This window comes from Cucurbita maxima, unplaced genomic scaffold, assembly GCF_002738345.1.
Source record: "Cucurbita maxima cultivar Rimu unplaced genomic scaffold, Cmax_1.0 Cma_Scf00026, whole genome shotgun sequence".
NCBI classification, from domain to species: domain Eukaryota; kingdom Viridiplantae; phylum Streptophyta; class Magnoliopsida; order Cucurbitales; family Cucurbitaceae; genus Cucurbita; species Cucurbita maxima.
In genome coordinates, this window is record NW_019272042.1 from 741,880 (window position 1) to 767,965 (window position 26,086).

The 26,086-nt window shown below is 36.1% G+C and overlaps 4 protein-coding genes across 21 annotated transcripts; 2 read left to right on the forward strand and 2 right to left on the reverse strand.

The window, feature by feature from the left end:
- Window positions 1–1,034: 1,034 nt before the first annotated feature.
- On the forward strand, window positions 1,035–10,758 carry LOC111498921 (splicing factor U2af large subunit B-like). 3 transcript variants are annotated; one of them, XR_002720878.1, is made up of 11 exons: window positions 1,035–1,245; window positions 1,740–3,267; window positions 3,360–3,497; window positions 5,175–5,246; window positions 6,849–6,890; window positions 7,015–7,104; window positions 8,854–8,958; window positions 9,087–9,179; window positions 9,310–9,389; window positions 9,475–10,278; window positions 10,453–10,758. XR_002720878.1 is itself a non-coding variant. In XM_023150280.1 (10 exons), the coding sequence occupies exons 2-10, from the start codon at window positions 1,873–1,875 to the stop codon at window positions 10,157–10,159; spliced, it is 2,700 nt and encodes an 899-aa protein (XP_023006048.1). In that variant the 5' UTR covers window positions 1,035–1,245; window positions 1,740–1,872; the 3' UTR covers window positions 10,160–10,758. The 3 variants fall into 3 exon arrangements, 2 of the variants coding, with proteins under 2 accessions (XP_023006048.1, XP_023006049.1); XM_023150280.1 differs by having other exon boundaries at window positions 9,475–10,758; XM_023150281.1 differs by lacking the exon at window positions 1,035–1,245 and adding an exon at window positions 1,265–1,418 and having other exon boundaries at window positions 9,475–10,758.
- A 333-nt stretch (window positions 10,759–11,091) lies between these two features.
- On the reverse strand, window positions 11,092–12,905 carry LOC111498925 (glycine-rich cell wall structural protein-like). Of its 16 annotated transcripts, none has more exons than XM_023150298.1 (4): window positions 12,439–12,905; window positions 12,124–12,408; window positions 11,692–12,051; window positions 11,092–11,619 (listed from the first exon to the last, which is right to left on the reverse strand). In XM_023150298.1, exons 1-4 carry the CDS (start codon window positions 12,716–12,718, stop codon window positions 11,228–11,230), a joined length of 1,317 nt encoding a protein of 438 aa, XP_023006066.1. In that variant the 5' UTR covers window positions 12,719–12,905; the 3' UTR covers window positions 11,092–11,227. The 16 variants fall into 16 exon arrangements, with proteins under 16 accessions (XP_023006066.1, XP_023006063.1, XP_023006064.1 ...); XM_023150295.1 differs by having other exon boundaries at window positions 11,092–11,593; window positions 11,648–12,051; XM_023150296.1 differs by having other exon boundaries at window positions 11,092–11,727; window positions 11,788–12,051; window positions 12,439–12,904.
- Window positions 12,906–19,776: 6,871 nt separating this feature from the next.
- Window positions 19,777–21,074, forward strand: LOC111499092. Its single transcript, XM_023150553.1, has one exon. The coding sequence runs from the start codon at window positions 20,354–20,356 to the stop codon at window positions 20,741–20,743; it is 390 nt and encodes a 129-aa protein (XP_023006321.1). The 5' UTR covers window positions 19,777–20,353; the 3' UTR covers window positions 20,744–21,074.
- A 1,981-nt stretch (window positions 21,075–23,055) lies between these two features.
- On the reverse strand, window positions 23,056–25,833 carry LOC111499089 (peroxisomal membrane protein PMP22). Its single transcript, XM_023150551.1, has 7 exons — window positions 25,488–25,833; window positions 25,317–25,415; window positions 25,131–25,232; window positions 24,965–25,040; window positions 24,492–24,562; window positions 24,296–24,381; window positions 23,056–23,288 (listed from the first exon to the last, which is right to left on the reverse strand). Exons 1-7 carry the CDS (start codon window positions 25,557–25,559, stop codon window positions 23,237–23,239), a joined length of 558 nt encoding a protein of 185 aa, XP_023006319.1. The 5' UTR covers window positions 25,560–25,833; the 3' UTR covers window positions 23,056–23,236.
- Between the last annotated feature and the right edge of the window lie 253 nt (window positions 25,834–26,086).

Genomic DNA, 26,086 nt, shown 5'->3' on the forward strand with positions numbered 1-26,086 from the left:
GAAGTGTGAGCTAGGAAGTCCTTAGAATTGGACAAATATACGAGTTTGCCTAATAGATTATCACGTGTAGAAAATTATTTTGCATCCAACCATATCTAAATATATACACGAGTCTATCTAGTAGGAGTTCACTTAATTATTGAGGAGTCAAGAAGAGATTATGTCGAGATGAGTTAGTTGATCACGTTTTACTCGAGATAAACAAATATTTAAAGATAAAGAACAGTCTTTTTTTTTTATGATATAAATTCAATATAAACAAATCAAATATCTAGAGACGAGGAAGAACCATTTTTGTCTATGATCTAAATTAGAATGAAATTGACCCCTACCAATAGTTATATACCGTGAGCCGTCGTTGTTACTCTCTTGCTTCCATCTATAACACCTCTTTCTAAATCTCTTTCTGTTCTCGTTTTTTAAAACCTTATTCTTAAACTGAGGCCAAAGGCTCGAGCATATATCGCTTGTTCATAGTCGACTTAAGAACGAATTGTCTTAGCTCACTTGTTGCTGGAAGGTGAGTGTCATACAATCGCAAGTAGGCTGCGATCAAAAGTAAAAAGGAGTAAATCTTAAATAATATATATTTTTTTTAAAAAAATAGTATTTCTTATCATAATTAAATATTAATATTTGGTTGACTCATCAAATGGGTTAGCCCAAGCTCGACCAAACTTTGGATGTAAGAGTTGACCCACGAGCTCGACTATTTTACACCAGGTTGGCCCAACTAAAGCCCAAACAATGCTTCAAGTTGAAGATTTAATTTTATCTTATTAAATCATCGACTTTTAAAATGATAATTAATGTTTTGTCTACCACTTTTATTAAAATTTTAAAAATAGATATATAATTTATAACAAGATTTTTATTATTTAAAAAAAATTAATTTAAACTTGAAAATTAAGTTGTTGGGATAAAGGATTGAATAATGATTGAAATTGAAAATTATTAAAAGAACCATTAATTTTTTATTTATGTTGGAAGGAAAAAGAAATGGGTATTTAAACGATCCACGCGGCGACAGAGCTGAGGAGGGAGAAATCGTTCCACGACTGCGAGTGACTGGAGAGAAAAATTGCAGAGAAAAAGCCCTCAAATTTTCTTCACACGCCATTCCAAACCCTCAATTTAGGTTTTTTATCCTCCTCCATTGCAATCCCAGCTTCTCTCTCTCTCTCTCTGCAGGTAGCCTGAGCAGACTGCAACGCCGCGCTTCGCGTTCCTACTGTTCTGTTTAAGGTTGCACAGCGACATCTTTTATCTGATCGTGTTTCTCGATTCTTCTGTTGCTGCTGTTCGTTTAACCCTTCTGAGCTGCCATTGAGTCGTTATGTTGATGCTGTTTTGTTTCCAGCGCGAGAAATTATGGAGAATGGTGTTACATGTGACAGTAGTCATTGTTTTTCTTTCTTGTTAGTGGTTTGTAATTTTTTTTTTTTTTAAATGTGTATGGGATAATCAGAGGTTTTGGATTTCCAGCATGCTAGTTAAGTAGGAAAACATGGGCTAATTCTCTTGTAAGTGTCTCATGCTTTGGGTTATGTCTTGTTGTGGTCAACCTGAGTAATAAGCGATTAGGAAGTGGGAAATAATCGATGTAAACCGTTCTCTTCAAGTAAATTCTTTCTGCATTGTAGCTTGTGAGGTTAAGTTTTGATTCATTCAATGCGTGGTTTTGGTAATTGATGTTATCTTTTGTTTTCTTTTTAAATCGAGTATTTATTGTTTTGTAGGATTATTGAATGTGCAAGTGATTGCATAGCACGGAGGATTCCCACATTGACCAGTTATTGGTCTCTTGTGGTTAATGCGGACTTTGTTTGGGAATTAATTGTCATATTATATCGTCCGTTTTAGTAGGGGCCAATGAGCTCGTTTAGTTTCTCAAAACATTACAGCAGAAGAAGTAAAAAGCAGACCCTGAGCAACTCTAATGATGAAAGTGCAGCTCGGACTAGGCCTCTCAGCTTTGAAGATATTATGCTTAGAAGGAAGAATAAAGGGTCAGCTGATACTGTTGAAGTGGGTGTCACAGGTAGCCATTCAAGGAGGGAAAGCATAGATAAGCTCAGCACCGATAATTGTGCATCTGAAAGGCATTTTCGTCACGGTAAAGGTGCTTCTCCTGATGTGCAAAATCTTTCACTGGAGGAGTCGGGCAAGGATAGTTCAAGAAGGAAAAAAGAGGAGACATTGTTGAAGGACAATATGGAGTTTAGAAGTGATAGAAATAATTATGATTCTGAATTGACACTGATGGGTAAGCTGAAATATGATGCAAATGGAAATGATAAAAAACAGAAGTATGGCCTGGAAAATGTTGGTCGGGGAAAAAATAACCAGAGTTCAAGGGTTGATATTGAAAAGGAAACTGGAAAGAGGCATTCAAGAGATAGCAAGGCTAGACGTGAAGATCTTGGTAGGGGGAAATTTGAAAGAGGTGGTAAGAGAAAAGATCAAAATGGTGACGATGAAGGGAATAGAGACAAGTATGCTGCAAAGAGACATGATCATGGTAAACACCATGACCCAGAAAATAGAGAAAGAAAGGAAGCTAAAGGATCGTTGACTTCAAATTATGAAGATTCAAGATTGAAAAAAAGACGGAAAAGAAGCCAAGATCGTGAAAGTAAACATAGAATTTCTCCAAGGCCACACAAGCACTCGACTAAGTTAGCGAGGCAGAAGGAGTTGCCATTAGATTCTAATGTAAAGAAGTCTGGAAGATGGCGTTCTGATAGTGATAGAACAGGGGATTTGACCAACAGTTCCAATAGCCAATACAGGCGACAATCTGGGTCAACTAGTGGGCTTGGTGGCTATTCACCTAGAAAGAGAAGAACTGAGTCTGCTGTCAAGACTCCTTCTCCGGTTCAATCACCAGAGAAGAAAGATGAAGGGTTGGATCTTCCTCCAACAGAAAAAATTGGATTATTTTCTAGTTCAATTAATTCCAACTTTCAGCCGTCAAATACTACAGTTTCCTCGGGCATTATTAATGTTCAATCTGGTGGTGCAATCTTTTCTTCAGTTATAGGGAGATCTTTATCAGGGGTCTCTTCAAATAATATAGAAATGAAGACAAATGTTTCTCTTGATTTGATTCAGCTGACCCAAGCTACCCGGCCAATGAGGAGGCTTTATATTGAAAACTTACCACATTCTGCATCTGAGAAAGCAATCATTGATTGCCTGAATGGTTTTCTTACATCTTCAGGCATTAATCACATCAAAGGAACACTGCCGTGTATTAGTTGTATTGTAAGTGCTTTATTCTATGTTCTAAATGTGTGTCGCTATTTTGTTATGATGCTGTTTGATGAGAGTTTTGATGCATACCACCACTTGTGCAGATACACAAAGACAGGGGGCAAGCTCTTGTCGAATTTCTAACTCCTGAAGATGCATCAGCAGCTCTTTCGTTTGACGGAAGTGACTTCTCTGGCTCCATTCTAAAGATTCGGCGCCCAAAAGATTATGTTGAGATTGTTGTAAGAATAAATATCCAGAATTCTTGACTGTCTCCATTCTCATGATACCCTCGAGATATATTACAATTTGCATTTGTTGAATTAATAATTCCATTGATTGGATGAGTAGTGTAGTAGTAAGGCAAACCTAAAATTGTTAAACCATGATTTCCTAGGTGTAAACACCCTGCATGACTATCTTCTAATTGTTGGGGACCTTTGTTTGTCTCCCATGACTAAATTTTTATTTTTTCTTGAAGTTCGATATGCTTTTGTTTTGAATTCTTTGATTCTTTTGTTACAAAAGTATGTTGTGCCAGTAAATGAGGACTTAGATGAAGTTGTCTTACATCTTCGTTTTCTGGGATTGGGGAGGTAATCTGTGGTACTTTTTTCCTGCCTGCTCTCTAGAATGTTTGGTTAGAAAAATACAGGAGAATCTCCCTTTAAGTAAGTTCTGCGTCATGTGGATACGTGTTTTAGTTTAGTACGGTGCAAAATGTGGATGCTAGGATGGCTTGTAGGTAGATTGTCTTTCCATTCATTTCAAAACTTCAACGATCCCTTCCCGAACCAAACATGAATCTTTCGATTCATTTGGCTCGTTGGAGAATGGCATATGTTATATTTAGGCATGTGACTTGGGGATGATCCTATTGAAAACATTTTTTGAATGTAGTGATGGGAAGTGTAGAGAAGGATGAGTAAGTGGAAAATGTGCTAGTTCTTGGGGGTAGTATTTGCGCACATGAAGGATAGTCAGGATAGAATTCCTTTTATTTAATGAAGCCCTCTGTTCAAGGGATGTTTGCAAGTGGATGAGATCGGTTTAGATATCTTAGTTGAAGATGGGATTACATGTACTTACGGATTGGGGGAGACTCAAGTTGTGGAGTGGTGGAGTTGACCAACGGTGTAGAGGAATTTGCCTGAATCTTGAGAATGAGAATGTAGGGATTGTTGTTTATTGTTGGGGTATTACTGTTAAAATAACTCATCAAGTGCATGGATCAATTGTGGATTTTCCTACAAAAAAAGGTTATGCTCGGGCATGTTGTCAACACAATGGGAGGACCTATTATTTAAGGAAGGCTCTTAATGATTACGAGCAAAGATGTATTAGTTAACTTCCTCACAATTTTTTAAGGTGCACAAGCCTATAAAAAAATAAGGTTAAAACTTAAAAGTGGTGGATAGTCAGGCTCCTCTAGGCTCTGGGCTAATAAGAGTTTAAAATTAGGACAGACAAACTGGAAGAAAATGTCTTGCTACTGATACCATATTAAACCAGAAACATATAGCTCAAGGGTTGGTCTTGAGAGTGGTAAATGATATCTTTTTATGTAGTCACTTGACAAAAATGCCTAACTATGGAATTATTAATTCAAATTCAATTTTTTTTTCATGCGACAAGGAGGTATACTTATCCATATTTTTGTCTAGAATGTCTACACTTTAAATTAAGGAATTCAAGAGAAGGATTTGAGGTTATCACTCCGTACCTTTTTGCCCCTAGTCAAACCTCCTTTTCTTTTTCCTTTTCTCGCAACAAATTATTAGCTCAGGTTTCTAAAATTATTTCATGTTTTCTTTAGCTTATATAGAATCTGTTTCTTCATCCATGTTATTTCAGTTTCTGAGGTCTATTGTGGTTACTATCATGTAGCAGGTTTTCAGACAGTTACTATTTTCATGCAGACTGGTGGCCTGGACAAGTCAGTGGCCGTGGTAAATAAAATCATTGATACTGTCGAGGACTCACCAAATAAGGTATGCACTTGAGTTTTTGACACTGAGGAGCTGCATGTTACTTTTTGCTTATGATGAGGAGTGAAGTCTCCAGTTATTTACTTATTATTATTATTTATTACTTTTTTTTGGTGGGGGGTGGAAAGAGAACAAAAAAGGTAAATGAGGTAAGAAATATCTCTATCTTTCCCCACTTATGCAAACTCTTAAATACCTTTCACCTTTTTTTTGGGATAAAAATTACCTTTCACCATGTTGGACCATAAAACTCTGGTTCTCTGTTCATGTAAAATTTGAACAAGGAAATCACTGAAAATTGCTGGCTGAAGTAGGAAAATGCTGAAATCATCCTTCTGGACCAAGATTCCACGCTAAAGGCTGCAATAAACAAATGGTTTAAACCTTCATTCATCTTTATTAACATTTAGGGCTACCTTGGATTGAGCCGAGCCGAGCCAAATGAGTTCTTTGTTGGATGTGTCTGCTGCGTTGTTCTTGTTCATAACTCCCATGAGCTGTTGACCACAAAAAGTTATGACCTTTTTCTAGCAAATTTTATTCCAAAACCACTTTGTTAGTTGTTTATTAGTCATTTCATTTACAGCTTGTTAATTAATGTTGATTAGCTTTTGTTTTCAAGTAATTGTAACCGTGGAGGTTTCTAATCCCTAGCTGCACCAAACACAACCCAACTAAGGAGGTTGCTTACCATGATGGGCCTTCCCATTACCTTATGGACCGAACCTTTGGACCTACAAGGAAAATAGAGTGATCAATTCTCATTTATTACATCACTACTTGAGCACAATTTTCTTTAAACCATTTTCCAAATGCATTTGTTGGTAATTCCAAGTATTACCAGTGCCTAGATCCATTAAAGAAATTTTTTTCCCAGAGTGACTGCCCTTCCTAGTTCCTACTCCCAAATGAAGTTTCTGAATGGCATCTCCTTTTTCCACCTTCAAGGGACCCTGAATGAAGAAAAGTATTTATTCCATTTTGAAATTTTATTTTGAACTCTTTCCATAAACTGGTCCAAATAGTTGAGGTTGAGTATAAAAAGTATTTGAGAGTGACTGCCCTTCCTAGTTCCTACTCCCAAATGAAGTTTCTGAATGGCATCTCCTTTTTCCACCTTCAAGGGACCCTGAATGAAGAAAAGTATTTATTCCATTTTGAAATTTTATTTTGAACTCTTTCCATAAACTGGTCCAAATAGTTGAGGTTGAGTATAATAAGTATTTGATAGTAACTTTCTTGCTTTCATTTTCATTTCATTTTTATTTTTTTCTTTTCTCAGGTCGAGTAAAGCTATTAGAATTCTAGTGTTTTAGCGTCATTTAAATATTTACTATTTTGCTGTCTATAGTCTGAATGGTATTCCCTGGTTTATTTAATATACAACTTTTCTGACATATAGAGGGGGCAATGGGTTGTTTTGATATATTTTGCACCACACATCATCATTAGAGCACTGGATGTGTCTATATCACTGTATTTAACAAACTAAAATTACTCGTGTCCTATTAAGCTATTCTTGTCTAAACTTGAATAAGTTTATTGAGTTATTACTACTCTTAGTGACCTTATTTTCTGCTTTGGCTATGTTGAATTTTGTTGCAGATTTTCATTGCTGGGATCTCAAATAGAATATCATCTGAAATGGTAATTCGAGGAAATAGTATTTTCACCTTGTAAATATCATACCTTGCATATGATCTTTACCTTTCACTACTGTTCTCACTTTGTAATATACATTTGGTGATTGTTTCTTGTTGTTGTTCTCCAGCTTAGAGATATTGTTACTGCATTTGGACCTTTGAAGGCCTATCACTTTGAGATGAACGATGATCTTAATGAACGTTGTGCCTTTTTGGAGGTAAATTTTCATGTCTTACGTGCTTTACTTCACCATGCTTGTCTCAAGTGCTATGTCATTATTTGTAATGATTTGGGAAGGATCTATATTGTTGGGAAGCATCTATATTGTTGGGAAGCATCATGTTTACACGAACACTTCTAGTCAGAAAATGATACTCCATAATAATTCTTCAAATACTACATTGGAAGCATATGATATCCTCTAGTATTTTGTTTCTGTACATTAACTTTTTAAGATATTGATGTTGTCTCTTTATTTGATAAATGCTTTGGACTCAATATTCCTTTTATTATTATTATTTACGATGTCTTAATGATATATGTCAATATGGTTACAGTTTAGATTGTTCATGAAAGAGTTCAATCACCTTGTATTTATAGTTTTACTTTGTAAAATAAAATTAAAAAATGTAAAGGAAATTGTCTGCACCAGTTCATGACATTTTAAGTAATTCATTTTATTTGACCAATCATTAATATTCACATTATTCTTTATCATCTCTGTCAAGTCTTAGACCTAGAAACCACGTTATCGTTTTACATCATATGCTTAAAGGAAGCTTGAGTAGATAGCACATATAGGATAATAATATCCTTGCATTATTTTTTTGGTAGTATATGCAATCCCTTAAGACTTGATTTAGTGATTTTTCCTTACTGCTTCTTGATCACAGTCTTAGTCCGGGAGTTGGTGACTTCAGTTAGTAGTGTTCTGTCATCCTCCTCAAGAGGGGCAAATATGGGTTGCTTCTTATTACAGTGAAAGATTCAACGTTCAAAGTTTTACTGATTAATGGGCGCTTTAAAATCTTTTGGTTTCTAACCAATGCACATAGAATGCTATTTTCTCTAGGAATCAGCAGACCAATGCAAAGCTGAAGGTAAAAATGCAATGAAGTGTGCTATTTGTCTTTGAACTTGCTTATAACCGCCATAAGTGAGACTCCAGCTATTGTAATACCCAAACATGGGTTTCTTAATAGGTTCAGTTTGCTTTCTGGTGGAAATATTGCAGGATAGATTATTGACTTCGGGATTTCTTGTTGACATTTGATTTTAGACTTTCACATATGAATATATACCTCGGTTCTGATGGATGGACCTTTTGCCACTATAAACTATACTATGTTCCGGACATGTTGTATGATCTTTTTAGTGTGTTTACCTTTACGTACTCGCAGCTCTGTTTTATATCAACATGCTCTAGAACTCTCATTTCTAGACGTATGTTAGGTAATTGTATATTCACCAATTATAAAATACTCAAATGACTCTTCTCAGCTATTTAACTAGGCGAAACTGTTCGCACAATATTCAGAGTGAATGCATGATAAAGTTTCATATTTCTTCGTACCTTTTAGGAAGCAACATCTGTGTTAAAGATATTCACGATGCTCATGTATTGTATTGTAGCCACTGTAGCCGTGGTCCATGGCAACCCTTGATCATTAAATCAAGATTTTTTGTTTGCTGGTTAACAAGTATGGTATCAATTAAATTATTAAGTTCTTTTACTTTTGAATAGGTAATAGCACTTCTTATATGCACATAGAAATGTTGGCCTGTTATTATCTCGAATTTTCTAGATGCTTAATTTATATGTCGTTTCCTAGCCAAAAAGAAAGCATGAATAAGTAAAGCCCCCGGGCTTCAATATCATTCCCTCCGTTTAACTTTTGTATTATATGCCATTTATTTGATCAATCTTCTTTTCCCTGACCACAATTCCACTTAATTTAATTATCAGTATGTCGACCAATCAATCGTCTCCAAAGCTTGTGCTGGTCTAAATGGTATGAAGATTGGAGGGGAAGTACTAAAAGTGTTTCCAGCTGTTCCATTTACACCATTGGTATTAATGCTATTATCCTTGTTTTCCTAATTTTTGTGACAATTATTGATCACAATAAGCATTTTGAAATTTTTATTTTTTATTTCATATACTGGTTTGGCCCTTGCTTATCAAGTAACATTTGTTAGGAACGTAATGAATGTCAACCATGGTATGGGATCCCAGAGCATGTGAAACCTCTTCTTCAACAGCCAACAGTAGTGTTAAAAGTTAATAATGTGGTACGTTAATTTTTTTTCCCCACCCAATAGAAAATGAAAACATAGGCACACATATACAGTCACTATGCAGTTTAATGGTCAAAGTGGTTATTTATAATCTTCCGATGAGGCGTTTTCTTTTTGGAACCAGTTTAATGCAGATGTCCTCCCAGTACTCTCTGAGGCAGATATTGATGAAGTTCTTGAAGATATTCGGGTTGAATGTGCTAGGTCCTGAGAATTACTATTAGTGTTACTAATCGTGTTATCTTTCCTTTAATGTGATTGTTGTCAAATAATCCATGCAATTTTGTAGGTTTGGGACAGTTAAATCCATGAACTTTGTAAAGCCATGTAATGGCTGTTTCAGTGCTGAAGAAGATTACAAGAACATTAGTGATATCACTGATGTGGAGATCAAGCATGAGATTCAGGAAAACTGCACAATGGCGATTTCAAGAAATGGTAATGATGTCGAAGATAATAACGTTAACCTTGATAATTGCCCCAATGGTACCAATCAGAGGCAGGGTAATTGCCCTGGCAATGGTAGACATCATGACGAAGTTGTGGAGGACAAATTGTGTCGAATGGGTCAAGATGATGCTACACGTTTTGAAATTGTAGCTTGTGAGAATGCTTCGGAAAGAAACCCTCGCGGACTCTCTGAACAGCAGAGCAGCCCAGGAAACCAACATCGGGATGCAAAAGTAGCTGAAACAATCGAAACCAATGAAATTAGCCCGGATAAGAAATCAGTGTGTTTAAATGATTCAGCTATGGTGAGAACAGATTCCGACACGTCTGCGAAGAGCAAGAAGGGCGATCGTAGAAATAATCTGGCAAGTTTATTTGTGTTGGGGAGCGTTTTTGTCGAGTTTGGTAGAACGGAAGCCTCGTGTATGGCAGCACACTCTTTACATGGAAGGATTTATGATGGACAAGAGATTAGCATTGAGTACATTCCCCATGATCTCTATCGAAAGAGGTTTCCTAAATGACTAAGTTAGATACTGAATGTGGTGATTTATCTCTGGTCGATGAGGTCCTTCGCCATGAAAGGTCCACTTATTAGGAAATTTCATTACTGAAGAAGGCATTTGTTGATGGCTCATTTTAGGTCAGCCTCAATCATCTTTTTTGATCATTTAGCTCGACAAGTCATTTCTCGAGCACCGCATGGATGATATACTGAAATGAAAGCCTAGGAGAGTATAACTCCCCATAGCTTGGAGGAAGCCTTTAAACTAAGCCCTTGTACATTTCTGATAGATTTTCTCTATATGCTTAACAGGTGCAAGGAACTAGGTTATGGACGTGAAAGATTTACGGGTTCTTTTACTGCCGAGCTCTCGACATTCTCTCGAGTCTCTCTCGAGTCTGACCTTTGTTGTTGACGATCTCTCCGTCGTTGAATTAGGTACTTTATTACAAGAGATCATGATCCTTCATCTCTGTTTTGTTTACCTTATATAGTAATACAGTACGTAATGGAGTGGGCCACCCCATAAAGTTCATAAATGATAGACATTTTTAGTAGTAATCTTCTATTTGCATGCTTTTGAGCCAAATTTATAAGTTTGGTGCAAGGTTCTTATACCATTTGGATCTCCATCTTTTCTCCATTAGACTTCATTTAGATTTATCTATCTAAGATTTTGTTCTTTATATGTTTTTTGTTCTCGCATAGCACATTAAGGCGTAGTCTTCTCGAACTTTAACCATAGGATCATACGTCACAAGCAAAATACAAGAACTTATGGACTCGTGGTTTAATTTTTTTTTTCTTCCTGCTGTTGGACTAGAAAAAGCGATATCGGGTTGTGAATCTCTTTTTAAGTTGTCTTTTATGAAAAAGAATAAGAGCATTCCCTTTCTAAGTTGTTTTTATGAACAAAAAATACAAGTCAGTCTAATAATTCATGGAATTTGGTTTGTTCATACAATGCGAGTGTGGATTTATATAATTTGAATTCGATGAAGAGGGAAGAAATAGAATAACATAGATGATGATAAATATTGAAGTAATCTAGTGCGTTCGATATGATATGATATGATATAAGTAAAGTTTAGTGGTGTCCGATTCCCCCGCCACCACCTCCACCAAAGCCAGAGCCACCGCCGAAGCCCCCTCCGACTCCGCCTCCGCCACCGAACCCACCTCCAAATCCACCACCCGAGCCACCTCCAAAACCTCCGCCTTTCCCAAAGCCACCACCAAAACCTCCGCCCTTCCCAAAGCCACCACCAAAGCCTCCTCCTCCACCTCCACCTCCACCTCCACCTCCACCTCCACCTCCACCTCCACCTCCAAGTCCTCCTCCACTCCCTATGCCACCACCAAGTCCACCGCCTTTACCAAACCCGCCTCCTACTCCACCACCAAGGCCTCCACCAGCACCACCTCCTACTCCACCACCTAGGCCTCCACCCTTTCCAATGCCACCGCCAAGTCCACCACCTTTACCATACCCTCCACCGGCACCACCACCTAAGCCTCCACCCTTCCCAATGCCACCGCCCAGTCCACCACCCTTGCCAAACCCTCCACCGGCACCACCTCCTAAGCCTCCTCCTTTACCAATTCCACCACCCTTGCCAAACCCTCCACCGGCACCGCCTCCTAAGCCTCCTCCCTTACCAATTCCACCGCCCAGTCCACCACCCTTACCATAACCTCCACCGGCACCACCTCCTAAGCCTCCTCCCTTACCAATTCCACCGCCAAGTCCACCACCTTTACCGATCCCTCCCCCAACACCGCCTCCTACTCCACCACCAAGGCCTCCACCCTTCCCAATGCCACCACCAAGTCCTCCACCCTTACCGTAACCTCCGCCAGCACCACCACCCTTCCCGAACCCTCCTCCAGCACCACCACCAAGTCCTCCACCTTTGCCAATGCCACCACCCTTACCGAACCCTCCTCCAGCACCACCTCCTACTCCACCACCAAGTCCTCCACCTTTGCCAATGCCACCACCAAGCCCTCCTCCCTTACCGTATCCACCACCTAGGCCTCCACCCTTGCCAATGCCACCGCCTAGTCCACCACCAGCACCACCACCTAGGCCTCCACCCTTACCAATGCCACCGCCTAGTCCACCACCAGCACCACCTCCTACTCCACCACCTAAGCCTCCACCCTTTCCAATGCCACCGCCTAGTCCACCACCTTTACCAAACCCGCCACCAGCACCACCACCTAGTCCACCACCCTTGCCAAAGCCAGCGCCTCCTCCTACGCCACCACCAATTCCGCCACCTTTACCAAACCCACCTCCAGCTCCACCTCCAGCTCCACCTCCAATTCCAATTCCACTTCCACCTCCAAAACCACCGCCGCCGCCGCTGCCGCCGCCGCCGCCGCCACCTCCTCCTCCAAATCCGCCTCCAAATCCACTTCCACCACCAAACCCAACCCCTAATCCACCACTCTTGCCAAAGAACAGAAACTTCTCTTCCTCCCCATTACCAACTTCCTTGGCAACCACACTGCATACAAGAACATAAAAGCACAAGAAGGATAACAGAGCCACTCTGTTGCAGCCAGTCGCCATGATTGTGGAGGGCAATGGATGAAGAGCTTTAGGCACACCCACAGGTATTTATATGCCCCATCAAACACCTTTTGGTTTGGCATTAATTTGAACTCAACTACTAACAGTTCGCTTTTTTGTTAGAAACTCTGAGCTCCCACTTCCCCATCACTACTTTTTCTGCCTTTTCCCATAACCAGAAATGTGAGAGAGCCATTTTGTAGCTGTCATGCACGTTATGGTCACACCACCATTCAATTCTTTGGGTCCTTCTAAACTAACAACCAAACACAAAACCTCTTAATTCCTCACAAATCTCCTCTTCACATTCATTCATTCATTCATTAGGGAACCCCTTCTTGTTGCTCCTCAAAAAATCACTTCAAATTACACCCAAATTAACCCAACCCATTTCAGAGTTAGATATTCATGTTTAATGTTGTATGAATGCGATGTTCGCCGAGTGGGGAGGCATCCCCGTCCCTATTTCATGCCCCATGCTCATGACCAGGAAGCCTTCCCGTTCTTATTTCACGCCCCATTTAGCTAACAAGAAAATATGATCTGGGTGGGGTCGGGATGAGAATATAATTCTCGCCCCCCATTCCATTTAACTAACCAGAAACATTCTTATCTAGTTGATGCGTTTTTTAAAACATGAGAACAAACCCAGATGATATCTATTAGGGATGAGGTTGAACTATTACAACCTTTTTTTATTTAAAGGGGGATTCTACGCTCCATTCATGGCGAATTAAAACGCTCTCCATAAATCTCACAAATCAAACGGTTTTAAAGCGAGTATATATTAATTAGTGGGGAGGTTGCAATATCTTATCTTGACATTATGCAACCAAGGATAGGGAGAGTGAAGAAACAATTTTGTTATGAAAAAAAAAAAAATTAAAGAAACATAATTATTTTGTTTTTAGTGATTAATTATTGGAATTATTTGTGTATTACTAATGACTAATTGTGGTGTTTTATTATGCTTTTAGGATACCCACCGACAAATCAGCCCCAAACAAAAACATAAAACAGATCACTTTCCTATTATTTCAATGGAGAGTAAATGAATAATTAATTATTTCTTTTTTATTTTTTTAATATTTCTTAATAAACCATATTAATTACCACAACAAAATAATAATAAAAGTGAGATAGTCTCCTATTTATTTATTTATTAAAATATAATTTTTTTATTTGTTTATTTTAAGGATATTTTTATGGCTTATCCACCAATGTTTGTGGCACACATTAATTAGAGAAATAAACAAAATAAAATATAGCTCAAAATTTCATTTATTATTATTTTTATTATTTTATCAAATATATTACTGTTTAAATTTATAAGAAATATTATATAGTCTAATATTTTTTTAAAAAAAATGAGAAATTCTAATTCTAATTCATTCTTACTCTAAAAATCAGAATTTTTTTAGTTAATAAAATCACTAATTTTATAGTTTATTAAAAGCATATAAAATTAATATATATATTATGAATTTTGAGTGAAAACTTATTCGAAATTCTAAAATTTAGGTGAAATTTAATTAAATCGGAAGTTAAAATTAACAAAATTATAACTCGACGAGTTTAGAGTATAAATTTTTATTTTCCGAAAAAGAAATATATTTATAAATCATATAAAAAAAATTTAAGAGCTATGAAATGTGGTTCCAAATTTTATTCATGCAAACTTATTATAATATTTGTTATTAAATTTAATTATTGCATAATATTTTTTGAAAAATTAGGCATATGTATGAACATATTATAAATAGGAATTACAGCCACATTTGTGAAGAATATAATACCATGTGTGACACATAAGTTTGTTAAAGGTCTAATTTATTCCCTATGGTATAAGATTAGTAATAATTTTGGTCACCTTTCCATTATCATATTTACCGTGAAGTACGGTAGGATAAAAGAAATAGATGTGATAAATAGCAGGTTTTTTCGGGTGAATATTAAAGAAGAGTATAGAAAAGATTGGTGAGGCTTAATCAAACCCCAAGGACTAAATTGAAATTTTGTAATACTATAAAAACGACGCATTAGGGAGTAAATTGAAAATTTTAAAACTACAAGGGTCAAAGTGAAATTATATTGGAAAGGGTGGGTATAAAAGAAATAGACGTGACAAAGAGCAGGTTTTTTCGAGTGGGTATTAAATAAGAGTACATAAAAGATTTGTGAGGCTTAATCAAGCTACAAGGACTAAATTGAAACGTGTAATACTATAAAAACGAGGTATCAGGGAGTACATTGAAAATTCTAAAACTAAAGGGTCCAAATTGAAATAATATTGGAAGGGATGGGTAGAGAAGAAATAGATGTGACAAATAGCCGGTTTTTCAGGCGGGTATTAAAGAAGAGTATAAGGACTAAATTGCAATTTGTGATACTATAAAAACGACTCAATTGAAAATTCTAAAACTTGAGGGACCAAATTGAAATTATATGGGATTTGATTGTTCCCATGTGATTTGGCAGCTGAAAAAATTGAATGCCATGTTGGGAAGTTGTGTTCTTTTTCTTTGATTATAGCATTCAATTTTTCTTCAAATCTAAACACATTATGAAGCTTCTTAGCTGTTCCTTTCTTTTTTACATCTCTTTTTTTTACACTTTTAATTAATTTTGGAGTCCCTAACGTTAATACAATAATTTACTAAATAATTGATTAAAGTACACGTTTAATTTTGAAATTTTGAGATTTGTAACGGCCCGACATTTATGCAACTTGGTCACGTAATCTGTTTGTTGTAACGACTTCGATCACGACTCAAAATTTGGATGGTCTAGACATTCCCTGCTACGTGTTTACGTAACTTACTTCTGGCTTCTAAAAGTGAACATTAGTCCCGACATTCCCTGCAACATGGTCATGTAACCTACTTCTTGTAAAGAACCCATGTCCAAGATTTGGATCAAGATTCAAAATCTAAAGGGTTCCGACATTCCCTATGACATTGTCACGTTACCTACTTCTTATAACGACCCATGTCCAAACTTTAGATCAAGTTCAAAATTTGAATGGTCTCAACATTTTCTATGACATGGTCACGTTACCTACTTCTTGTAATGACCCATATCCAAGCTTTGGATCAAGTTCAAAATTTGAATGGTCCCGACATGCTCACGTAACCCATGTCCAAGATTTGGATTAAGATTTAAAATCGAATGGTCCTAACATTCCGTATGAACTAAAAATTTGAAAGACTAATTTTCATTTAACCATACAATATATCTAATAAATCAATTAATTTTTAATTAGACGTCACAATTTTTTAATGGGTATATATTATTTTAATATCATTTTTCGATTTTTCTATTATAACTCCCTTATTAATTTTTTAAATATTATTTGGGCTATAAAAATTATCAATAACCTTTTTTATATTATAATTTAATATTTCAAAATTATTAATAGTAAATAAAAAAAGTTAGCTATGGAAATTAATGAAGCATTAAAAACATAACTAATTTAAGCAAAATTAGCACATGGGAGAACCAACCGACAATTTTGTGAGAGGGAAATAATATGTCCTTTGGTGCTATTTTTCCAAACATGAGAAAATTAGGGCTATTTTTCCAATTTTTTGTGTTCCATGATGTGACCAGAGAAAATTAATGGATTCTTAAGTGACCGAAATTTTAGATGTAATTGCAGAGAGGATCGTATTAAAATGTAAAATTAAATTAAAATATATTTAAAATTATAAGCGTACCATTAAATATTTTAAAAATCTAAAAAATATTCTTGAATTTTAAAAACCTCGTTAATACCTTTCAGTTAAAAAATATATTTACTATTACTATTGGTTAAAAAAAATACTTATGAAATTTTAAAAGTAGAATTAATGTGATTTTCCCTTATAAAAAAAGATTTTATCGTTTATTGATACCTCATAAATTATCTCAAATTTTTTTTAATATATTTTTCAAACAAATTATTAACCGTTTCTATCCAAAACTGATAGTAATAATATTTTTTAAAATTTTTTAAAAGCTTAAAAACCTTTTAAAATTTATGAGTTTTTTTTTAAGACAAAGTGCAAAATTCAATTTTTTTAATTGAGTTTTCTAAATTTCATTCCTATTTTTATAATTATATAAAAAAAAAAATTATAATGTCATAGATGGGCTATATTCGGCTGTGGATCCGCTTATTTGGGCCGGCCCATTAGCTTCAACCAGAAATTTTTGGATCATCTAAAGCCCAATATTCTGTCGTTAAAACTTCAAAGCCGAATATATTTTCTGAAATACCTTAATTTTCTCAAAACCACGTGAATATAAGGTTAAATTAATAAATTATTTTTAAAAATTTTCATAGAATTAAATAAATATTTAAAATATTTAATATTAAAATGAAAATAATTATTCTTAAAAAAAAAAAAAAAAAAAAAAAAAAAGTCACGTGGGGCACGGAGGTTCGGAGCCGAGCATAGAAGATGATAAGATGGGGACCTTGACAATTGTAGTAAAGATGTTGATTGCCCAACCACCATTTTACCTTAATAATGTTAACAATTATGCAAGCCCTTAATTATACTTACTTCCATTAACATAGATTCTTCCGCGTTCGGTGCTCGATCTCTTTCCGATATACATCTATATCGGGTTCGGGAGCATTTTAAAGGGAAACTTCTACTTATTTTTTTTTTTTTTTGTGGATACTGATCGAGATCAATGTCTCACCAAAGAAACGAGTTTGAGCTCGATACAAGGATTTTATCAACGTCCATGAATGATAAATCACAAATCAACTTACTGGAGTGTCGAAAGAAAAAATCTAAGAAAGTCAATTCAATGAATAGATCTCGAGTTGATCCGTGCTCTTTCACGTGGAATCGTTGGATCGTATCTAGTACAATACAGTTCCACTTTACAAGAATGTTGTATTGTTCTCTTGAAGTTCATCCTCTTTGTTTAATATATTTTATTTTATAAATTTAGTCAAAACGAACCTAACTCAATATAAAATAAGCAGAAAGGTCAAATGTTTAAATCTCTCGATTAATTTTAAAATAACAGCGACACAACATGCTCACACTCGAACCCTTCTCAAAAGATCAAGGTTGGTCAGTGGTGCAATCCATAGAGGGATCTCACCAGTCAACTTCCTTGAGCCTTACGAATTTATTCACTTGTTAACATGCACACATATCAGTCTCCTTGATCCGTCTTTCAAGATGGGTCAATGGGAAGTCCACAAACAGATGTCAGGAACACGCATATGCTAAAGCACGCAGAAAGGTGTGTGCTGCCAACCACGATGAGGATGACTGTTAAGGATATTTAGTAATAAATTATAGTTTACCATATATATTATATTTAATATTTTATTATAAGACAAATATCTAATATTTGCCTTATTATTATAGGTATCTTTCCATTTATTGTTATTTTCATTTATTACTATTTTCATATCCTTGTAATTTATTTGATTATAAATAAAATAACTTTCACACCATTTAGGTGGGGTGGATTAATCAAACATTCACAATGACAACTACTAAAAATATTTAGTACTAAATTATAGTTTATAATATATATTATATTTGACTTCTTACCATAAGTATCTTTTCATTTAGATGGGATGGATTACGCAAACAGCTCAACAACGTTTCTACAAACGTAACGAGACTTTGGGCACCATCTCAATCTGAATCGTTCTATGTCCCAAGTCGATTGGCGAACTAGCTTATTACTTTCCCACATCCAACTGGAGCACATCACCGACCCCATCTGCTTCTCATGTACGTACATACGTACATACAAAACCCGATGTGGACTTGGATAAGGGGATGAGAGGGGAATGGTTTAGAGAATGGGTGACATTTATGGACCATATTTTTATAATTTGTTATGGCAGACTTTTTAGGTCAAAAGTGGATGAGTTATTATTCTATTAATTAAAGTTTCCCAATATCACCATAATTTATTTAGGCTTTATTTTTCTCATCTTACTTTTCAGACTTTAATTCATTTAATTATGTTCATTTGGGTTAATCTAGAGTTTATCTTTGGTTAACTCCAGATTATCTATGATAAAATATTATTATTATTATTATTATTTTTTAATTTTCATCCACTTAAGATGTTTCCATGACATGTTGGGTCTACCCGATTATTTATTTATTTATTATAATAATAGTAGAATATTATGTTTTAATATTGACATTAAATTTTTAGACATTATACTTTGAACTTATATTTATATTTTTTTTATACAAATTCTTGATATGAAATGCATTTTGTGATTAAAAAAATAAATTAATTTAAGCATTTTTAATGCCAATAAAATAAATAAATAATATTTGTTTGGTACATCACAATATCATGAACGCTAGCGTGTTAGGTATGGTCATGAAACCTTCGTTCCTTCCTCTTTCCTTCCTTTTTTTTTTTCCTTCTTTAGAACAAAATATTAATATATGGGAGATTTCGTTTTATATTTTTATTATATAATTATATATATTTTTTTCAGTCCAACTATTAAGGAGTAAATGACGTGAGATCACACATGGGTTAGAGAGGAGAACGAAGTATTCTTTAATAGCTCAAACACGGGGCGATGTGCTAGCAAGGACGCTGGATCCTGAATGGGGGTGAATTGTGAGATTCCATATTGATTAAAGAGAAAAATAAGTACGAGCGAAGACGTTGGGCTCAAAAGGAAAGTGGATCGTTGAGAACCCACATCGATTAGAAAGGGAAATGAATGACAGTTGAACGGTTACAAATATTCATACCATTATTCTTTAGAATATAATTATATTTTTATTTTTAAGTCGATAGTCCGACGTTTAAATGTTTTTTTTTTAATAAAAAAAAATATTATTTATATTTTATTGGATTATATCCTTCTAACAAGGAACGTGTCTACGAAAGTAAGAATGTTACCACATCGTGGCTGTTGTCTAGGAGACTGTATTTGGACCCAAAACGACGTCGTAAAAGGGCAATTGTGTCCTTACAACCAATGGCAAATCCAGTAATTTTGTTAAACAATGAGGCTATTTTCTAAACTTCCCACCAAATATATTCAAGAACCACCATTTCGCCTCATTCCTCTTCCCCATATATATTCTCAAATTTCTCCCCTCTCTCTCTCTTTCCGTTTTCCCTTTTTCGCTCCCTCAATCTCTAACTATCAATCTCAACCCTAGAACCCTCAGTTTTCCTCTTTTCCTCCGCCGTCGACGGAGGCGAGTTTCCAGGACGCCGTCGGTGGATAAATCTGGCCGTACTTTCATCGGTCACCGTCGCAAGGACCGCCGCCTCTCGATCCGATTTCCGTCGTATCGACGTTTCGGATTCGGTTTTTAAACAGACCATTTTCTCTCTCAAAATTTCGGGGAGTTTACGCTTTGATCGTTTTTCGTTGCTAGAGTTACTGACATTCACCGTCTGCTTCTCTTTAACCGCTCCAAGTTCTTTATTATTATTAATTTTTCTTTTCTTTTTTTAGGTTTTTTTTCCTTTCTGTTTTTTTTTCATTTCCTCTTATCATTTGCGATTTGAAATTTGTTACGTCCGAAACGTCCAACTCTGGGTGATTTGACGGGTGAACCTTTCTAGGAGTAGGATTTTACGATTTTACCCCTTTGAAGTGCCACGTGGCATGATCTAAGGCTGAGGATGAGTTTTCACTCACGCACCATCACCACCATGTTGCCTCCTAGGGCGTCAAGGAAGCGAAAGGAGGTTGAGCCGTTTGTGAAGCCAAAAGCTACGGGAGTCGACTCAGTCTCGTCGAATCAGCTTCTAGCCGGCTACCTTGCGCACGAGTTTCTCAGCAAAGGCACTTTGTTTGGGGAGAAGTATGAGCCGCCTCGAAGTGAAGCCGTTGGAATGACTAGCTCACAGCCATCTGAGTGTAAGAGGACGAAGCCGGAAGCCGCCGCCGCTCCGAGCGTCAGAAAAGAAAATCATAGCTATGCTGAGGTGGCAAGCATCTTGAAAATGGATGGGGCCCACTTGCCTGGGATTGTTAACCCGGCCCAGCTCGCTCGGTGGATTAAAATGTAACGTCCGGCGTGGTGTCCTTTCATTGGATGTAAATTTTACTTTGAAGTTTGCGTTGAAATTTCTCATTTCTCATAACCGTTGGAAGGATGGAAGTAGAGACGAGTGCTCTCTCTCTCTCTCTCTCTCTCTCTCTAAAATAGCTCTCGGGAACTTTCTCTCTCATTCTCTTTTGTTCTCTCGAATTTCATATGAGTGTAGCGAGATCTGTTGCTGATCAACGTATAGGACTGAGTTCGGCAACGGAGAATCAGTCAGTTTGTTCTAATTCTGTAATCATACAGTTTCTCCTTCCATGTAAATGATTATATGTTACTCTTTTTCTTTTGTTTCAGATTTTTTATTTCTCCGATTTCTGAAATACAGGTCTATAATGGATGCATGCATAAGGTTTCATAAGCTGCAAATGTTGAACCGACATTTGCTTTAGAAATCGGAGCCATGATGATTGAGGTACATACGCTATTGAAATTTTCTGCACTTTACGAATTTCTTTAGATATATGTGGATCGATGAATGATTCTTCTCGTTTGCGTCGTAAATGATTGGTTCGATTGTTCCTCTTTTATTTAGTCGGCACGGCAGCCTTGACCGTCAAAATTCGTTCATCTGTCGTGCCAATTTAGAATTTGTTACGGCCTTAGATTTTCACTGCAAAAATTTTCCGTTTCGTCGATATATTGCTTTATTTTCTTCGGAAGAAAATTGCAATTAATTTTTGAAACATTCTTCGAGGAAGAATGTCGGATGATCGGATAATCAAGTTCTTTGTGAAAGAACTTGTTATGGCCTATGGATGGCTTTGGATATCCGTGCGTATTGTCTCTGTTTCTGCCGTCAGCTTCACTTGGAAGGAAACCGCCGTTAATTTTAGTAACATTCTATCTTCAAGAAACGCTCTATTGTTCGATTCCATTACCACGGCGCAACAAGTAAGTATCACGGTAGTTTTCAATCTTCAAAAGTTTTGTTTGCTCCTAATATGCTTCACAGTTTTATGAACACGTTTGAAAATTTTAGCTTTCATAATTATATATTCAGTACACAAGCGTAATTTTTTCTTTTCTTTTCCAAAAGTACGAACTACGAAAATACTTTCTTCTAAATCTATCTAAGACGTTTACATCAAGTTATGCAAAATTTCCTAAGAACTTCATTTTTAACCTTTTCGATGTTATAGGTTTCGACATTTTCTTGCATTATGATTATGTTGCAAAGAGAAGGGTCAATACAGTTAATAACTGTTGTGTTTGGAAACTCTTTTATACTTCTCTTTTCCTCTCTCCTTCTCTTCCCTTCACCTTATTCTCCTCCACCATTTCATCTGCGCTCTCCTCCTTCAACTTTCAACAAATTTGATGGCAAAAAGATTTGTGCTGGACTGCAACGACAAATATAGACAGTGCCAGCGACACATCACTCAAAATGCTTCAGATCCGGATGAATCAACCAAAATCAAAATATTATATAATAATATAACGCACTACAACGTTTCCGATAATCATTGCCACGTGGAAGTACCCTACTGAGCACAGGCAGTTTGAAACGACGGTTTCTATCGCTGTCCATCGACGGTTATATGCATTTGAGATTATCGGAAGGGCCATTGAATCTGGCCGAGGAAGAAAGAAGAAGGAAGGTTTGGACGTCGGATGAAAAGGGAAGAGCGATAGAGATAAAAGAGTATTTTTAAAAGGTTAAACAATTAATTATATATATATAAATGGAAAAGGTAACGTGAAGCCCATGGACTTGGGTTTAACCCAATGGTTGCTAAATCCAGGCCTTGAAAAACCCAAATTCTTTGTATTCAACCTTTGAAATATTATGGTTAAAATCAAACTCAAATTCTTTACATCAACTTTTCTTTCTTTTTTTTTAACATATAAAAAAGCCGAATATGTTTAGTGTTTGAATATTATAGTGTTAAAAATCGTTGGTTAACTGTAATAATGCTATGATTTGAGTTGCAATATTTATAATTTATAATTCAAGAGAGGCGTATTTATTTTGCAATATTTAAGAACTTTAATAGGACAAAACATCTTCCTAAAGTAGAAAACAAAGGAAGTTGAGGATTGTTGGGAGAGGAATTCTCGTATTGGCTACTTAAGAAGGAAAGATCATGAGGTTTATAGATAAGAAACATGATCTCCATGGGTACTGAGGCCTTTTATGAAAATCAAAAGCAAAGTTGGGAGAGACCTTTTGTGAAAATCAAAAGCATAATTGAGAGATTATGCTCAAAGTGAAAAATATCGTATCCTCGTACTTTAATGCAAAACCCAATAAGGGCAAAGGAAAAAAAAAAAAAATAGAGACAAGCTTCTTTAGTTTATTCCTACCCTTGTATTATTCATTGGTGCGAGTCAAAACAGAAGATTAGCAATCAAGCTCACATCAAAAGCTAATGGGTTCTACAGATACCAAAGTAAAGAAAGAGACTTTAAGGCTTAAATTAGAGCAGTGATGGTGAGGTTAGACATTTGATTCAACTTATGCTGCCTTCACCGCAACTGATCTTGCTTTCAGATTCAGAAAGATTCCCCTGAAACCAGAAACCACGATTGTGTTAAGGGGAATATGTACAAGATCAAATCACAATTTCTTTTCCAGATAATATATATATATATATATATATATAGCTTCATATTCTTGTAGGCTAAGTTACAAAGCATACCCCACGACCTTTGCCTTTCGTTAAAACGTATTCCTATTTTTTCAAAACTTAGCAACATCACCCATGAGTCGTGACGTTCACAATCGTTCCAAACTAGTTTTGGTGCCGAACTCTATTTGAATGTTGGATGAAACTGATATATAGAGTGGTGTGACCATGACCATTAACGGTAATCGATTCTCTATTTTCATCTATTTTGAAACATTTATGAAACAATAAAAAAATTTAGAGGTGATGGTGAAATGGCCTAATATAAGTAACATTATCAAGCCAGATGGTACACACATCAAATTCTAATGCTCAGATTTTCTATTTCTTTGGACTCTTTTTGCTCTAAGTCAGATAGATTTGTAAAATGGTCTTATAGTATTTGTAATAGCTCAAGCCCACTGCTAGTAGATATTGTCCACTTTGGCTCGTTATATATCGCTATCAGCCTCATGAATTTTAAAACGTATATACTAGGGAGAGGTTTCTACATCCTTATAAAGAATGTTTTAAAACGCATATACTAAGGAGAGGTTTCTACACCCTTATAAAAAATGTTTCGTTCCCTTCTCCAACCGATGTGGGATCTCACAATCCACCCTCCTTGGGGGCCCAACGTTCTCGTTGGCACACCGCCCAGTGTCTAGCTTTGATACCATTTATAATCAAGCCTACCGCTAGCAGATATTGTTTGCTTTGACACGTTACATGTCGCCGTTAGTCTCACGTTTTTTAAAACGTGTGTGCTAGGGAGATGTTTCTACACCCTTATAAGGAATGCTTTGTTCCCCTCTCGAACTGACGCGGGATCTCACTTTTTTTTTTCTTCTTCTTCTTTTTTTCTTTTTTTTGCAGGAACAGTTAGAAAAATAATGAACAAGTCTCACCAGCATGAAGCAACAAAGCTGTGAAATATCACTCGAAACTGCAGAGGCATGTACTGGTAATTCACCCAACCAACTATAGGCCAGAACTGCAATTCATAAGCATCTCATTCTTATTATCTAATTTACTAAGCTTTCATTTCTAACAGCAACACAAACCCAAATCAAAACAAAACAACAATAGGTTTGAATTCCATACCCGCCAAGCAGTCAGCTGAATAGTTGGATAATCCTTTCGAACTTTAGCCTTCACTAAACTCCATGGTCTTCCTGAAATTAGAGGCTCTAAGTTTGTCAAACCTTTTAGCCAACATGACCTTTATGAACATAGGACATCCATGGAGATTAGAATCAGATTATGGCAACCAATACTATGGAGGGTTGAATACTTCTGGACAAAACATGAAAAGCTACACAAAATCCTGTCAGTAACCCATATTTGACCATCGTTTGAAATGGTGAAGATTTTTGAGGATGGTTGGAAGGGAATACCACATTGGCAAATGAAGGCAGCAATGATCATGGGTGTATAAGGAACACATCTCTATTGGTACGAGGTCTTTTGGGGAAACCGAAAACAAAACTACGAGAGCTTATATTCAAAGTGGACAATATCATACGATTGTAGTAAACGATATAAAAAACATAGCTAATTGCAGCAGATTTGCTTACCTTCAACTACCAAACCATAGTATATCATGAAAAACAAATTGTTCCAAGGAGAGCTGGTCAATTGTTCCAATATCACCTTCAGCCATCAATATCACCACAGGAAACGACTAAGATTACAAGGAAAAGATTCAGATTTAGAAACTTTTAAAGAAGAAACAAATACTACCTTCTTTGCAACAGTTGTGTTTCCTTTCTTCCCCTTGAAAATTTTATCCATTAACTTATGCAAAAAATGCCCAAAGGGTCCAGCATAAGCAAAGCCATAGAGCTACAGAGCAGTAATTCAACACATTTTTAGCACCTCACCAGCCATTATCCACAGAGAATCACAGAATTAATAAAGGAACTTTACCATCAAAAGAAGTAATCGTCTGATTTGAAGCTTTTTGATCCCAGAAATCTTCTGAGCCACCGTGTCGCTGCAACCAGCTAAAACCCCAGCAGTGATCGCCTAAAAAGAAAGGTAGAACAGAGTTAGAACAACCCAAAGAAGCCGAATCAGATTCTGAATGAAACAACGGACCTTTGTTCTGAGAGGATTCTTCTGAAGTTGAAGGAGATAGCCTTTCCAGGCATCGGTAACTATGGAAGACATAGTTCTCGAGAGTTGGGGATCTCCAAACTCTTGGGATGAAAATGGAAACAATAAGCGAAGATTGTTGTTATGATCGGGAATGGAATGGGGGTTCTGGAGAATAAGTTTTGGAATTAACGAATGTTTGACTTTGATCGCAGGGGTTTGGTTTGCGACGCCGGTAGACCGAGCTGGGACCCGTCTCTCTCTCGAACCCTACCATCGAAGGTACTCACTCGATCATTTCGCATGAATTTCCAAACAATTGCTTGCCCTGACATGAATTTCCAAATTTGGCCTTTTTTTTTCTTTTTTTTTCTTTTTTTAACTTATTAGGTTTAATTATATGTTGTTTTAGTCCTCAATTAAAACTTTAAAAATAACTTAAATTAATATTGTTTCAAAAAATATATTTGAATTTAATTTTTTTTTATATACCTTCCAATTTTTTTTATTTGATTTTATTGAATTAATTACCGTTGAATTTGATAATTATTTAGTTTTTGAAAATTACATTTTCTAAAAATTACTATTTTTAATTTAAAATT

Bases quoted from the DNA above. Each gene is read 5' to 3' on its own strand.
- LOC111498925 (XM_023150287.1), bottom strand. From the start codon at position 12,718: ATGGCGACTGGCTGCAACAGAGTGGCTCTGTTATCCTTCTTGTGCTTT. The intron at 12,409-12,438 runs GTGGGTTTGGTA...GCGGAATTGGTG, and splicing joins AGCTGGAGGTGGAGCTGGAG to GTGGCGTAGGAGGAGGCGCT. The intron at 12,097-12,168 runs GTGGATACGGTA...GTGGAGTAGGAG, and splicing joins CAAGGGTGGAGGCCTAGGTG to GTGGTGCTGGAGGAGGGTTC.
- LOC111499092 (XM_023150553.1), top strand. From the start codon at position 20,354: ATGAGTTTTCACTCACGCACCATCACCACCATGTTGCCTCCTAGGGCG.
- LOC111498921 (XM_023150280.1), top strand. From the start codon at position 1,873: ATGAGCTCGTTTAGTTTCTCAAAACATTACAGCAGAAGAAGTAAAAAG. The intron at 3,268-3,359 runs GTAAGTGCTTTA...CCACTTGTGCAG, and splicing joins TGCCGTGTATTAGTTGTATT to ATACACAAAGACAGGGGGCA. The intron at 5,247-6,848 runs GTATGCACTTGA...ATTTTGTTGCAG, and splicing joins TCGAGGACTCACCAAATAAG to ATTTTCATTGCTGGGATCTC.
- LOC111499089 (XM_023150551.1), bottom strand. From the start codon at position 25,559: ATGTCTTCCATAGTTACCGATGCCTGGAAAGGCTATCTCCTTCAACTT. The intron at 25,041-25,130 runs GTAGTATTTGTT...TGATGGCTGAAG, and splicing joins ACACAACTGTTGCAAAGAAG to GTGATATTGGAACAATTGAC. The intron at 24,563-24,964 runs GTAAGCAAATCT...CTCTAATTTCAG, and splicing joins CTATGGTTTGGTAGTTGAAG to GAAGACCATGGAGTTTAGTG.